The 13460-nt window shown below is 39.1% G+C and overlaps 1 protein-coding gene across 2 annotated transcripts in view; it reads left to right on the forward strand.

Annotated features, from left to right (window-relative positions):
- The window catches only part of scube3 (signal peptide, CUB domain, EGF-like 3), a 79183-nt gene extending 66628 nt beyond the window's left edge, over positions 1–12555 (forward strand). For both annotated transcript variants that reach the window (XM_058410519.1, XM_058410520.1), the window contains 13 exons: positions 2856–2978; positions 3561–3677; positions 3862–3948; positions 4306–4422; positions 4588–4746; positions 5392–5595; positions 7548–7709; positions 8017–8184; positions 9077–9238; positions 9340–9537; positions 9662–9814; positions 10102–10181; positions 10377–12555. In XM_058410519.1, the coding sequence (XP_058266502.1) occupies positions 2856–2978; positions 3561–3677; positions 3862–3948; positions 4306–4422; positions 4588–4746; positions 5392–5595; positions 7548–7709; positions 8017–8184; positions 9077–9238; positions 9340–9537; positions 9662–9814; positions 10102–10181; positions 10377–10529 (1883 nt within the window). In that variant the 3' untranslated portion in view covers positions 10530–12555. The remainder of the gene's footprint in view (positions 1–2855; positions 2979–3560; positions 3678–3861; positions 3949–4305; positions 4423–4587; positions 4747–5391; positions 5596–7547; positions 7710–8016; positions 8185–9076; positions 9239–9339; positions 9538–9661; positions 9815–10101; positions 10182–10376) is intronic.
- The last annotated feature ends 905 nt before the right edge of the window (positions 12556–13460 follow it).

The raw sequence follows: 13460 nt of genomic DNA on the forward strand, positions 1-13460 counted from the left end.
GAATGGGTACGGGAAGGCAGGGAGGTGGCCTGGCACAGAGACAGGGCTATCCAGGCATTGTTAGGATGGTAAGAGATCCTGGTGTGATGAATGAGCCTCTCTGCTTTTCTGTCTTAACAAGCCTTAAGAGGCTGCATTATGGAACTCTAGAGGAACGGGTTCTCTGTTCTAGTACTCAGGAGTTTACAGCTAATCTGTTGATTGTGTTCTGCTAAAATGGAAAAAAAAACACAGGGTGGTTAGGGTTCTGTGCTAGAGACAGCATGCATTGTTACATACGTAAGTATCATAAGTACCATTCAGTGTGGGTTTTTTTTTGCTAGTAAGATAGGATCAGGGTGCAGGGTTAGTCATGAAATTGAGAACCTGGAGAGTATTGCTTAAGTGGCAGCTTGGCAGTGCTGGGGTTTGATACCATAACCTTACAATCAGTAGCCCAAAACCTTAACCACTGATTTAATATTGCAATAATTACTGAAATGTTGTCATTTCAAATTCTGAGACTGTTAGAATGCCAAGCTGCTAACTCAAAACAGCTCAGCCCTTTGCTTGGAATGGGGTGAAATTGGATGGATTGATTGGATTAGGATTGGCTTAGATTGGAATGAGTGGGATAGATGGGATGAGATAGGATAAAATAGGAAAGGAATTGGACTGCATCTAACTGGAAAGGATAGGATGGGATTGAACTGGATTGGAAAAACACCTGCCTTATAAATGTAAATGGAACCAGATTGTTTCCCATAACTTCTTTCTAGAAAATTGAGCACAATTGTAGCTTAAATGTTGGCATCATTGGACTGATCCTCAAGTACATTTTATACCCCTTAAGCACTGACATTTAGTTGATTCAATTTGCTGCCTTTTTCATGTTTTCTACATGCAATGTTTTTTCTTCATGAGCAACGCAGCAGGTAAAAATGAATAAGTTTAATTTAGATAAACCAGACACAGTAAATCTGTAACATTACAATACAGTGTCACAATATTACATCACTTCTATGTCTGCCTCAGTTTCTCTAGGTAATTAATGTTAACTAAGTAAAGGAAAAAATAAATGATCTCCGCAAACACCCCGTTCTCTATCTGCATGAATCACTTCAGCCTAAGAGGCATGTTCCGAGGGTTTCGGGGCACGAACAATTGTTGACACAAAAGGTCAATGAAGGTGTCAATCAAAGAAATGTTTTTTTCTTTTTCTCCTTCTTCCTTCTTTCTGCTTCTCTGTTCAATGAGATTAATGAGAGCCCTGAATGCAGATAGCCAAAAGAGGAAACACAAAGTCAAAGGTTCTAGTCTTGAGACGGTACAAATCTGGGGTGAGAGAGTGAGGGGGGAAAATAGCCCAAAGAAAAGGGAAACCAGACCAGCCTAGCAAGCGAGAGCTTTATTCATTAACAAAATTCAGTTTCATTGCTATTCTGTTCCTCTCTGGCTTTAACTAAGAGCAAAGCCTTTGATATGCCTAAAGACTCTTTATGTCTTCTTCTCGGTCTGCTTTTACTTCAAAACCACTTAGTCAAACTCGGCTCTCTCCGTCTCTTTCTCTCTTTGTTTTTTATTCAGCTCCCATCTGGTTTGCTGTGTTTTAGAGAGTGATTGTGGTTTTACGTTTTCCTTTTTGGGGGAAAAAACGTGCTTAGAGGCATAGATGAGCAAATGCAAGCCAGTGAAAGCACACAAACCTTTGGCCTAGGTTCTGCGAAAGTCCAATCAAGTCAAGGTGGAAAAACAATTGCTAACACTGTCAAATTATGCTGAAGAACCTACTGCCAATGCTCATACCATATCTTTTTCTCAGATGTTTATTTGATTAATTTCCTTGAAACAGCCTACATTCTTGAAAGGTACTGAAAGGTTCTCCATTTGCCTATGAAACTTTAATTATCAAAAAAAACAAAAACCTTAAAGAACCATTGAAGAATACTTTTCTTTAATATTGTACTATAAAGCTTTGCTTACACATTCCTCTTCTCATTACACATGTAAGATCTGTAATTTCAACTACAGGCTGATAAAGAAATAGACAAATGGCAGAGGTGTATGGACAAAGATGCCAATGGACAACAGAGATGTATTGGACAGAGCAGCCATCCTTGTCATGGATCACTCTGTCCAGTACACCATTGGCATCTTTGTCCAGTACACCTCTGTTGTTAAATTTTTAACGAACATTTCCAGTAATGCTTGGCAAACATCTTATGCCCATCTTTTAATCTCTTCAAATGTATGAGCTCACAATTTGTCTTAGAATAGAGCAAAACTAGACAATATTTTTGCCTTCTGACTGCTGTGTTATAAATTTTCATGAAGTTGGTCAAGTTGATGCTACATGGTTTAGCATTGTTCCTGCTCTAAAATGTGTTTCAGATCAACAAGAGTTTTAATGTTTACAAGGAGTCCTGATGGGGAAATGTTCAAGTGTTCACTTTCATGCTGTGTATGTAGGAAAACTCCAGAATATATTTGCCATTTTATTGGAACAGAGTGGCTTTTTTTCCTTTTGCATGCAATTACTGCCCTTTTCACATATGAAAGTAAGCAGGGGTCAGCCTGCCCGGCACCACTGGAGCTTTAACCTCTGCAACTCACAACCTTCTGCTGGAGGGCACAAATCCAAGCACAGAAGGAACAGTTCAGCCTTAAAAAGTTTTTTTTTCTCCTGAGGTTTTCTGACTTGTTAACTTCAAAGAACTTTTCATTTATTGTCCATTTTCTCTTCTCTTTTGAAAATGTTGCAGAGCACCACAGTCTTACATAATGGAGCTTCCTAAATCATTTGCAACATTGCAAGGAGCATCAATACGGTCAGAATATCAGAGTTGTATGAAGTTTCCTCTTGTTTTGATTTTCAGACATCGATGAGTGCAGTATAAATCGAGGCGGCTGTAAGTATGGCTGCGTGAACACACTGGGCAGCTACGAGTGTACGTGCCCACCTGGATACAAACTGCACTGGAACAAGAAGGACTGTATCGGTACGTGTACAACACCACTCACACCTACTGGCCAGTACACACATTACACCAAGTACACAGTGAAGATTTCAATGTTTTGCTGGTCATTGTTGTGTAAATATATGCCAGCAAAAATTTCAGTTTTAGAAATATATATGTTGTGTTTATGTTATGGGTTTTTTTTCTAACTTCAAAAACTGTACATACATTTGTGGAACATTTAATTACCAGCTGGCAAAACTATTTTAGAATAACCAATTTGCCATGTTGTTGTAGAAAGTGTAATGTTAGGCTGTTTTCTTTTCTATAGAAACAACTCAGTAGATGAGCAGCTCTTTAGAATCTCCTAGCCATCACTGACCATGTCCATAATCCCAACATTATATGAATGTACCGAAACATTGTTTAATCAGCTTTATAGATGTTGCATGAAACATTTTGAATAATTACCTAAAGGTCACATTTGGGCAAGGGTGAATAGGTAATGGCCTTTACTAAACTGAGTCAGGTTAAACTTCATTAAATCCTCCAAGAAAATTGGATGCTTAAAAACAATGATAACTTGTATGTTAAAAGATTTAAGTGGATTATTTGTTGCCACAGAGGTCGTGAAGTGTCCGTCCAGCTTGGTGGCACCAAAAGCAACGCTCTCTTGCAGCAAGACAGGCAAAAAGGAGAGTTGTTCACTGACCTGTGCATCCAAAGCACACTATCTGGCAGGTACATGCAGGAACACATTTACAAGTCTGTTTTTTCTGTCTGCATGGAAGAAGGATAATAGATTGTTTTAAAAAAGGTAGAAAGATGAGCAATGGTGTGTTTGGGTAGTATCACAACTATGGATGAAATGTCTTACCTCATAATACACAAACAATTCGAAGATCAAGACTTGTCCTCTCTGTAGAATCTGACAACAGTTACACAGTCAGCTGCGGTGTCCGAGGAAAAAGCCAAAGTAGACTGAACTCCAGCAGCAGCCAGAGCTGCATAGGTAAGAGCAATACAGCATAGTCTGATAAGATCACTGGATGGAGGGATGAATGGACTGGACGCATGGATTGATGGAGCAAGACTAGATAGAAGGATGGATAATTTGGATGAATAGAAAGAAGGATAAATAGATACTGGGTGGGTGGCTAGCTGAATGGATGATTGAGAGATTAATCGATGGATAAGTTCATTACTTCATTGTTGAGCAGAATGACGGATAGGTTAATTGATGAATGGATGGATAGATGGACCTAGACTGAGTAGATGACTGGACTGGATAAATGTGAATAACATGATTGGATGTTCTTTAGTGACGAACATGACTGGTTGTGCCAATGCTGCTTTGGTTTGTTTGTAGAGACTTTGGCTTCTCCAGTGAAGCAGACGGCCTCATTCCGAATCAAGAATGCCAAATGCCACTTGCACCCCAAACTCAGGGGACGAGTAGAAGATGGAGGCAAGCAGATTGGGCCAGGTGAAAAGGCATAGGTCAAAAGTTAGGACATTTCACAATCACTTTGTATATTGTAGTAGCAAAATACTAAGTTGTCCATTTTCTGCAGTCCTAGTGTTGCATAGACAATGGCTTATTTAATTGCTGCTTAGTTTGTAGTGTGTAACATGAGTGTGTGGTCTGCAGGTGGTCAGCTCTGCAACAACTGCCAAGTCACCTTCGTCAATCTCAAATGCGAGTCCTCCAAGAAGGCCAAAAATCGCCAGACACGTAACCCGGCTAACAAAGAGGTCACACGCATCACGCTGGAACTAGAAGCAGAAATAAAGCCCGGAGACACTACTGGTAAGTGTGTACTATCAGAGGAAGTAAGAAAAATAGAAAAATAAGCAACATGGTGTGATGTGAAGCAGTCTGACACAAAGTAGAGTTACCAGCCTTAATTGAATATTGCAGTATGTCCCAAAGTGGTTCAACAACTGCTTTTTCATTTTGTTTGTTATTATAATGTGACTGATTTACTGTGATGAACCTGTGATTTGCCTTACAGCAGCACTACTGACACTCAGAACTAAGCATTCTGGTTAGTTGCCACTCGGAACTAAGCATTCAGTAAACCTTTTGTTTAGCATACCCATTCATTACAACAACTGGTTTCTGGAAAATTTAAAAGACACCCTTTCGTCTGAAAAGGTTAATTATGCAGTATGTTTGAAACTGCTCTCTATTTTTCATTTCTTTGCTGCCACTATGTCTACCCAAACACTCGGAAAAGTTAATGTGCACCTGTTAGCTTTCAGAAAAGAAGACTGAGGGGGCAGTCAGGCATTAACGTGTTTTAACTCTTATGTAATAGCGACACCTACTGTTCAGGCCAGTGATTTACTTTTTTTAAACCTTGCTTAAACGCAGGCCAGATATATAAATATCATTTAAAAATGTATCATGTGTTGGTTCAGAATTTCTCCTCGTCTAATTGTGCTCATGTAGGAAACTGTGACCTTAGCTGTGTGAGGAAACAAATGGAACAGAAGATGAAGTCTTCCATCAAAGCACTGAAAAAGTCCATCAACCAGGAGAGGTTCCTGATCCGTGTGGCCGGTCTCGAGTACGAAGTTGCTCAAAAGGTCACACAATCTGCTGACAAACAGGAGCACTGTGGCCCCGGGAGAGAGAGAGACAGTGGCCGATGTGGTAAGAGCATCAACCTGAAGATGTATTATCAATAACTGTTACTAGTGGAAATAATATACAGATGACAAAGTGGCTACAATGTATGTACAAGGTAGGTGTTTCTAATAAACTGGGAACTCAGTCCCAGTGCGTGTGTATACACAGCTTTCAAGGGAACAGTATGTACTAGGAAGAAAGGCATCTGTGCAAGCAAAGCTGTCAGATGTGATGTATGTATATATATATATATATATATATATATATATATATATATATATATATATATATTTATAAAGTTAAGGATATTTGGCTTTTGGGTGAAATTTATGGAAAATGTAAAAAGCTACAGTGATATTATATCATGAAAGTAGGGCATTTAAGTAGAAGCATGCAATGGTGATTTCCTCATCTCAAACAATTTATTGAAACAAAAGCCAACAACAGTGGTGGGTATACCACAACAAAAAATGTCAGCGTCTCAATAATTTGTCATGTGCCCTTGACCATTAATTACAGCTTGACAACGACGTCTCATGCTGTTCACGAGTCGACTTATTGTCTGTTGAGGCATGGCATTCCACTCTTCTTGAAGGGCGACCCTCGGGTCATTGAGGTTCTGGGGTGCAGGGTTACGAGCCTCTACACTACGACTCAGCTGATCCCATAGGTTTTCTATGGGATTCAGGTCTGGAGAAAGTGCAGGCCACTCCATTTGAGGTACCCCAGCCTCCAGCAGCCGTTCCCTTATGATGCGACATCGATAAGCTGGAGCATTGTTGTCCATGAAGATGAAATTAGGCCTGTGTTTTTCATGCAGGGGCACAATGACTGGATTAATGATGTTATTCAGGTAGTATTGGCTTGTCACTGTACCATTCACAAGATGTAGGGCAGTTCTGTGTTGAGGAGACACACCTGCCCAGACTGTAACACCACCACAACAGTGGATGATGCATAGCGCTCTCCTTGACGTTGGCGGCCATCATTTCTGCTCAACGTGAATTGACTTTCATCAGAGAACAGCACTGAGGCCCACTGGTCCCTCGTCCAGCTGGCCCATACAAGACGATGACGCCTGTGCCTGGTGGTGTGGTCAGGTACCCTTGCAGGTCGTCTAGCATGCAGACCACGCTGATGTAAACGGTTTTGAATGGTCTGACATGACACCTGGGTGCCTCTCACCTCCCTTAAGTGTGCCTGGAGTTGAGTGGCTTTCGTCATCTAGTTCCACAGGGCACTGTTCACAATGAAGCGGTCATCAACGTGGGATGTGGCCAAAGGACACCCACTTCTATGCCTTTCTGTGACTCTTCTAGTCTCTCTGTATCTTTGTTGCAACCTGCTGATGACACTCTGTGGCCACTGCCCTCTGAGAACATCCTGTTTGAAGCCTCACAATGGCGAGGTATTGCTGATCAATTGTTAGGTATCGTCTTGGTCTCATGATGTCAAAATGTGAACAGCATGATGAAGAGGACTGTTTAAATACCAGTTCTAATTAAACCAGAAAATGTATTGGTTGATTCATGGATCAAACACCAGTTGTGAATTTTGCCGTTAAGCACCTTGTTAGAGAACAGCAAGTTATGCAAAAAGTACTGAAACACTGAACAGTTGGACATGTGCATTCAAAAGTGTAGAGAAGGTCAAATTAAGTTCACCTGTAAAGGTTATAGTGCATTTTAGGTGCATACTGAAATTTCACCCGAAAGCCGAATATCCTTAACTTTTTGTGAGTAAAATATATATATATATATATATATATATATATATATGTTTGTGTGTGTGTGTATATATATACACACACACACAAAAACACACACTAAGCAGTCAAAACGGGGAGACAGTATGAAACTGTATGTATCCATTTCAGAAGCTTTGCATTAAAAACTAAAAAAAAAAAGTAATAATATAACGAGTGATGTAACTGACGTCGTAGTCTCACGGTCTCCCCCTTCTGACTGCTCTCTCAGTCAGATGTTTGCCTGGTTCTTATTATCACGGCGAGATGGAGCGCTGTGTGCAGTGTCCTCCCGGAACTTTCCAGGAGCGTGAGGGTCAACTGGCCTGTGACCTTTGCCCTGGAGGAGATCGCCATGGCTCACCAGGTGCTCGTAACATCACTTCCTGCTCAGGTAAGCATGGTAAACCGTCAGCAGTCAAAAGCTTAACGGAGTCTGTTAAGGTGTGTTCATTTTTTTCCCCAGTGAATTTCAAGCATTATCAGTCATATCCTTAGAGTTAACTGTTAATAAGTGTGCAGCTTTTTCAGTCCACTGTTATGAAAAGCTTGAAGGCTGCCTGTGAGACCTGAGCCTGAATAGTTAATTAGTGATCAGGTCATTTGATCAATGATCAGGTCATCAAGTAGTGATAGGTCATTTAAAATAGCTAAAACTAAGCTACAGCTCAGGCTCACCCTCGTGCTGTTGTGATTTAAAGGTCAATGTGCACCAGGATATAACTCCAGTGATGGCTTTAAACCATGCCAGCCATGCCCTCGAGGCACATACCAGCCTGATCATGGAAGAACACTCTGCTTCCCTTGTGGAGGTGGCCTCGACACAAAGAGAGAGGGATCCAGCTCCTTTCATGACTGTGAGGTCAAAGGTCAGTCTTAACTTGGTTTGTTGCATATTTAAAGCTATACCTATGAAAATGACATGTACTTGAGCTGTAGCTTTCAGCATGTCTAATGACAGTCAAAATAGTGTGGACATCACAAATCACTTTAAGCACTGCAACAATTTGTGATAGTCCACACACCTGTAATATCCTGTATATTTAAGCACATGTTGAAAACCATGTCAGTCATGTACAATATACAGTATAACAAAAACCTATGTCTACATTTATCACCTAATAATTAACAAACCTTTCTCCAGTGGAAGAATATGCAACATCTGTATTTACCACGTAAATCACATACCATGCAACAATATTTATACATACCTTATAACAATATCTACATCTACGCTTGCCATGTAGTAAGATCCAACAATATATAACAATATCTACATTTAGTATAACAGTATAACAATGAAGTACACCTACCATATGAGTAAAAAAAGCATTAACAATCATTGATCTAACCATGTAACCGTATGTAGCAATATAATAACAAGCAACAGCTTCACTTACTGTGTAAGTACCAATGTAGCATACAAAAATGTAGCTATGTAACCATGCTTGCATGTAAATGCAGTCCCTGACAGAGTATGTAAAATATCTACACTTACTGTGTAACAATGTAGACAAGTAACAAGGTGCCTTGTAACAACATGTAACAATTCCTACTATACAGTAATAAAATGTACAAAATCCTAACAACATAAAATCTTTGCTTACTATTTTACAACACTGATTTTAACTTGTAACAGTGTGTAAAAGCCACTGTACCAAGATCTATCTAAAATCTAATTTTCCATGCACTCTGTTACGAAGCTCAGGTCTTACGGTGGCTGTGGAACTTAATTTCATTCTTGTTTGTTTGTCTCTTTAGTATCTTGTCCTCCTGGACATTATTACAACACCTCTGTGCATCGATGTATCCGCTGTCCTGTGGGAACATATCAAACAGACTTCAAACAGAACTACTGCATCTCCTGCCCTGGAAATACCACCACAGACTTTGATGGTGCAACCAGTGTTTCTCAGTGCAAGAGTAAGCAGAGTCTGTGCTATCGTCTCCACCAGGGAGTTTAGCTCCAACACTAATCTAAGCTGTTGAGCTCCTGACTGTATCTTTTGCATGTGTTTGTACAGACAGGGAATGTGGAGGTGAAATTGGAGAATATATTGGCTACATCGAGTCTCCAAACTACCCAGGAGATTATCCTGCTAATGTGGACTGCATCTGGACCATCAACCCCCCAAGTAAGCGCAAAATCCTCATTGTCGTGCCGGAGATCTTCCTTCCTTCTGAGGATGACTGTGGAGATGTGCTGGTGATGAGGAAGAACTGTAAGTGGCTCAAAATAAGGATGGATTGAAATAACAAAACAAAAAAGACTGTTTTTGCACAGTACTGTATGTAATTATTAAGTATCTAATTTTTTTTTTTTTATTAAAATCTCCCCGGCCACAGGGTCAGTGACCTCCATAACCACGTACGAGACATGTCAGACTTACGAGCGGCCCATCGCTTTCACGGCTCGCTCACGGCGCCTCTGGATCAATTTTAAATCTAATGACGTGAACAGTGCACGTGGCTTCCACATCCCTTACGTCACATATGATGGTACACAATCTGACGCTTTCACTACTCATCACTCCTTAATTATACACACTTCATCAGATACATGTCTTTATTACTAACTTATTACTAACAATAAATGTTTTTTCTAGGGTTTGATGGCTGGAGAAAATTGAACTATTTTCTATGTTGTGTTTTTATTATTAAAATTACTTAACTAAAACTTTATAATACTTTGATAAGTACTTGCCTTGTTTTTTTTAACTAAAATTAATGAGCATTTTCTTATTTTCTAATTAGACGTATAATCCAATTCTTTGTTTGTTTATCAGAGGACTATGAGCAGCTGGTTGAAGACATCGTGCGAGATGGAAGACTTTATGCCTCAGAAAACCATCAAGAAATCCTGAAGGTTAGATAAAGATAAATGAAAACACATAAAGATGAGGTCAAAGAACTTTAAATAACATTATATCCAGATTCCAATCCCCCTGGTTAGAACAGATCATGTTGTTATTTGCATTTGAACAGGAGGATTGTTTTTTCATTCTTGTCCTAATAGATCACACTTGGTTTGACTTTGTCTCCACACTGTGTCTCTCATCAGGACAAAAAATTAATCAAGACGCTCTTTGACGTCCTGGCACACCCGAATAACTACTACAAGTACACGGCTCGGGATTCAAACGAGATGCTGCCGCGTTCCTTCATCCGACTTATCAGCAGCAAAGTCTCAGCGTTCCTCCGACCGTACAAGTAGCCACTAACGCTCAAAGGATTTACGCTCTCGGCCAACTCTGACAACAGGCTTCAGTCTAAAAAGGGTTCAGCACACGCTTTGTTTAACAATCCAACCGGGTTTTTGAATTTTCCTCGCTTCACTATGCACATTAGGTTTTGAATTTCTGTGCTGTTTATTTTTATCATTCCTTTTCCGATAAAGAGAGGGCGATTTGGTGAATAAATTGCATTGTACATTTGCAGCATCTGAGGGGTTTTCGCGCTTGTAGGTCTTGTCTTCATCACCACACTGTGCTGTGTTGATGTCTGTCTGGAATATATCAGGATATACAGTGTAGAAGGTGTAATATTCCCGTGAGCACAACAATTATTTCTCCTTGATCTGCCCCCGAAATTGTTCTTTTTTTTGGTCCACATGAAGTTTGGCATCTTGAATGATGCACTGAATGCCTTTCTCATGCGTTTTTAGCATCTTTGTGCTCACTGGAATATCGCACTGGGGTATTTGGGTAGAGTTTTGTAGCGTGTGTGTGTGTGTGTGTGTGTGTGTATGAAAGCAGATGTGTCGTTTTGTCAATAAGCAAGATGTGAGATGAGCTGATTTACTTCACTGTTTTCTGGAGCACCTCACTATAGCGTTTGTATATCCGTCGTATTTCCATCTTTTCATCCCACTTCATATTGTATGTTCATTGTCATTAATGTCATCATAGTTCAGCTCTTAGAGCATCTTTAATCTTCCATCCACGCTGTTAAAACAGTACATTCCTGTCTGTCGACGTTGTATTACTAGTTTTTCGGGTTTCATATACGTTTACGACCATATATTGGCGTTAATTTAACGAGGCGTAGAATACGTAGTGCATTATAACGAGACTGAAACGGAAGAGTTGCAGTGAGGGACAGTGTTTAGCGAGCAGCTGTGCAGAGAATGAGGCTGAGGTGTGGTTTTTTTTTTGTTTTGTTTTGTTTTGTTTTGTTTTTTTCCAGGACATGCTATTGCTGCTTCTTCAACTAAAAAAAAAAAAAAGTCACTTTAAATCTGCTATGATAAATTCAAGCCTTTTGACCCAAAGGCCCTCAAAGGGAAATTCCACCTAAAAATATATTTTTTGCAGACTTGTATACAATTCAGCTAACATTAGGCTACAAACGATAGGAAGTGCATTCATACCAGCCTTTGCTTTCAACCCCTTAAGTTGATTTCTCACTGGAGGGTGTGGTCTTCACAGGGAGTAGGGCATGGTCATGCTCTTTGATTTCTGAAACAGACTGTATGCTGGCTGAAAATCTCCACTGTGAAGAAGTAGCAGCCCACATTACGTTTTTTTTTTTTTTCCTCAGATAACAGAAATGGGTTTTAATATAAACACAAATCTCATGTGTCTCATTGCCCGCTCAAATGCTCAATAATCACAGCATGGATATGACACACTTACATCATCATAATGTATGATGCAGATTAGTGTATGCCTGTGGATGCCTGCACTCATCATACACAAACTCCAAACACATTATGTGTGCCTTACGAATGTGTTTAATGTTCCCGTCGGTTAAATGGAGAGAGGGGAGAAAAAAAAATCGAACACACTTGATAACACCAGGTGGCGTCTCTCCAGGTAGGATTGTTTATTTTTTTTTTTTAGTTTGTTTTATTGTATATTGTAAATATTAAATGAACGTAGACTAATGTCAAGTCTAAGAGCTAAAGCCGATCCCAAATAACAGTCTCATATTAATAAAATCCCTTAATAATTTATTAAGGGATTAATCTTTTATTGCGCCCTCCTGAACAGAAACTCGATTCAGCCGTTAAAAAGTGTCCAAAAGGATTAATTTTTTTTTTGTTTGTTTGAACTGCTATGTAAAGAGAAAATATTTTAGAATTTTTGTTTGTTTTTTAATAAAATACTTTTTATGTGTTTATATTACAAAGAAAATTATTTTTTTGCCCCCAGTTTCTCTTCCAAAGACCAGCCCAGACGTGCAATGTTTTATTACTGAAAACATTAATTCTGCCAAAATTTTTTTTTTTTTTTTTTTTTTTAAAGAATGCACTGAGTTTGCAGTTTATTCATGAGACTGAATACACTACTAATTCATTGTATAATTCCTGAGCCTTTGTTTGAGAAGGAAAGTATATAACAACCTTTTCCCCCCCTCATGTCCACCCAATATTAGCGTAAAAATATTGAAGTCAAGCCACTTAGGAACCCCGAAAATCTTCACATTTTGTTTTGCTTACCTTTTTTAAAGCAGGTCTAGGCTTCTTATTCCCCACCCTGGTACAAAGATAAAGTTAGGTGTGTTTTATAGCCTGGAAAAGGTTCATCTCAGTGCAGCTGGATCTGGAGGAAAAGGGAAAAGTGTGATTTGTTAAAATAAATAAATAAAACAAATAAAAATGTTATGGCAAATTAGCCAGCTTTATTGAATGTTCAGAAAAGTAAATGCAAACCTGTCATTCTTGTAATTTACCCTCTGTGAGAATTTTCTCTCTTTCTTTTTTTTTTCTTTCTTTTTTTTTTACTGGCTGCCTGAAGAATTGTTTTTATTTTATTTGAGGTTAATTTCCTTTGAGAAATGAGAAACGACTTGGCCATGGTGTTGCATGGAGTGGGTAATGGTATTTGCACTTGAAATTGTTTATGCTCATGTAAAAATGTCTGGATTTTGTATTGTCTTTTTAAATGAAAGGAATTGGTGTTCATACAAACTGTGGTCTTGCTTGGTTTCTTTGGCAAATAACCTCAGAAATAAAACAGACAATTATAAGAACATATAATGTAAACGAATTTGTTAAATGTATACTCACATGACTTCAATAACTGGTTTTATATATACACTATATTGCCAAAAGTATTCGCTCACCCATCCAAATAATCAGAATCAGGTGTTCCAATCACTTCCATGGCCACAGGCACCTAGGCATGCAGACTGTCTTTACAAA

This window comes from Hemibagrus wyckioides, linkage group LG15 (genome assembly GCF_019097595.1).
Source record: "Hemibagrus wyckioides isolate EC202008001 linkage group LG15, SWU_Hwy_1.0, whole genome shotgun sequence".
NCBI classification, from domain to species: domain Eukaryota; kingdom Metazoa; phylum Chordata; class Actinopteri; order Siluriformes; family Bagridae; genus Hemibagrus; species Hemibagrus wyckioides.